This window comes from Frankliniella occidentalis, unplaced genomic scaffold (genome assembly GCF_000697945.3).
Source record: "Frankliniella occidentalis isolate FOCC.00 unplaced genomic scaffold, Focc_3.1 Scaffold17, whole genome shotgun sequence".
Classification (NCBI taxonomy): domain Eukaryota; kingdom Metazoa; phylum Arthropoda; class Insecta; order Thysanoptera; family Thripidae; genus Frankliniella; species Frankliniella occidentalis.
In genome coordinates this window covers 2196794-2197802 of record NW_026267147.1, presented here as the reverse complement: position 1 = coordinate 2197802, position 1009 = coordinate 2196794, and the positions used below count along the sequence as shown (strand labels likewise).

The 1009-nt window shown below is 51.7% G+C and overlaps 2 protein-coding genes across 4 annotated transcripts in view; both read right to left on the bottom strand.

Moving 5' to 3' along the window:
* The window catches only part of LOC127748884 (uncharacterized), a gene marked incomplete at its 5' end in the record, with an annotated part of 1678 nt that extends 675 nt beyond the window's left edge, over positions 1-1003 (bottom strand). The window contains 2 exons of the mRNA XM_052264291.1: positions 4-149; positions 487-1003. Of these exons, the coding sequence (XP_052120251.1) occupies positions 4-149; positions 487-1003 (663 nt within the window). The remainder of the gene's footprint in view (positions 1-3; positions 150-486) is intronic.
* LOC113213903 (uncharacterized) overlaps positions 1-1009 on the bottom strand; it is a 92511-nt gene that overhangs the window by 87836 nt on the left and 3666 nt on the right. The gene's annotated exons all lie outside the window — the stretch shown is intronic.

Sequence of the window (1009 nt, the reverse complement as noted above, 5' to 3'; positions counted from 1 at the left end):
GACAGGGTCGTTGGGGTCCAGGGTTCGATACCCGTTAGTGGCTTCGCCATACGCGTCACAGTCAGAGACATCGTCTTCCAATTGACAGCCATCACTGTGTGAACTCCAGTCAGTGGAGTCACTATCAGAGGCATCACCACAGGAAGACTCTGTAAAAAGGACCGATCACTTAATAAATTATATTTACTTAGAATGCAATCATACATAATGAGGTATTTTACGAATAAGAAGAACAGGAGGAATCCCGGCCGACGTCTGCTCCCGGACCATAACAAAGCCACGACCAAGCGCACGGTTTCTCGCGTATCTCCGCTAAAACTGAAAAGTCATAACTGTTCTATATCATTTTAAAGCTGAGAACCTCAAAAATCTGGTACACGAGAAACCGTTTCGTTATGCGCCAGTGACCTGCGACTTGTTGTGGTCCAAAAGCCGGGATTCCTCCTGTTCTTCTTATTCGTAAAATACCTCATTAACTAAACTTACCTTCTTGCGAAACACTGAATAACACACGTTTTGCACGTTTTGCTGTTTGCGCGCGATGCAGTCTCATCTGCCTACGCTTCTCAGCACTTTTAGCATCGCGTTCTTGATCACTTTCCTGTTCTTTTGCTGCACGCCTCCTGGCCCGTTGTTTCGCCAATCGAGCCTCTTTAGCCTCCGCACTCTCTTTTGCCCTGGACTCCCGCTTCTTCTCCTGCCGATTCTCACGAATCTGAGGATTTTCTTGTTCTCTCGCTCGCCTCCTGGCCCGGTCTTTCGCCAATCGAGCCTCTTTAGCCTCCGCACTCTCTTTTGCTCTAGCCGCACTCTTAGCTTCACGTCCCTTTGCCAGTCGAGCCTGGCGCTCCTCAGGGCTCTCTCTAGAGCGAGATACACTACAGCGGTCTTTAACAGGGGTTTTGAGCCCTGCATGTCCACTCTCACCGAGAGCGGCGGGGCGCGCGGGTGACGTCGCTGGGCGTGGTGGGGTGGGCGGCGCCGCCTCTGCTGGTGGCCTGCTGCAGCC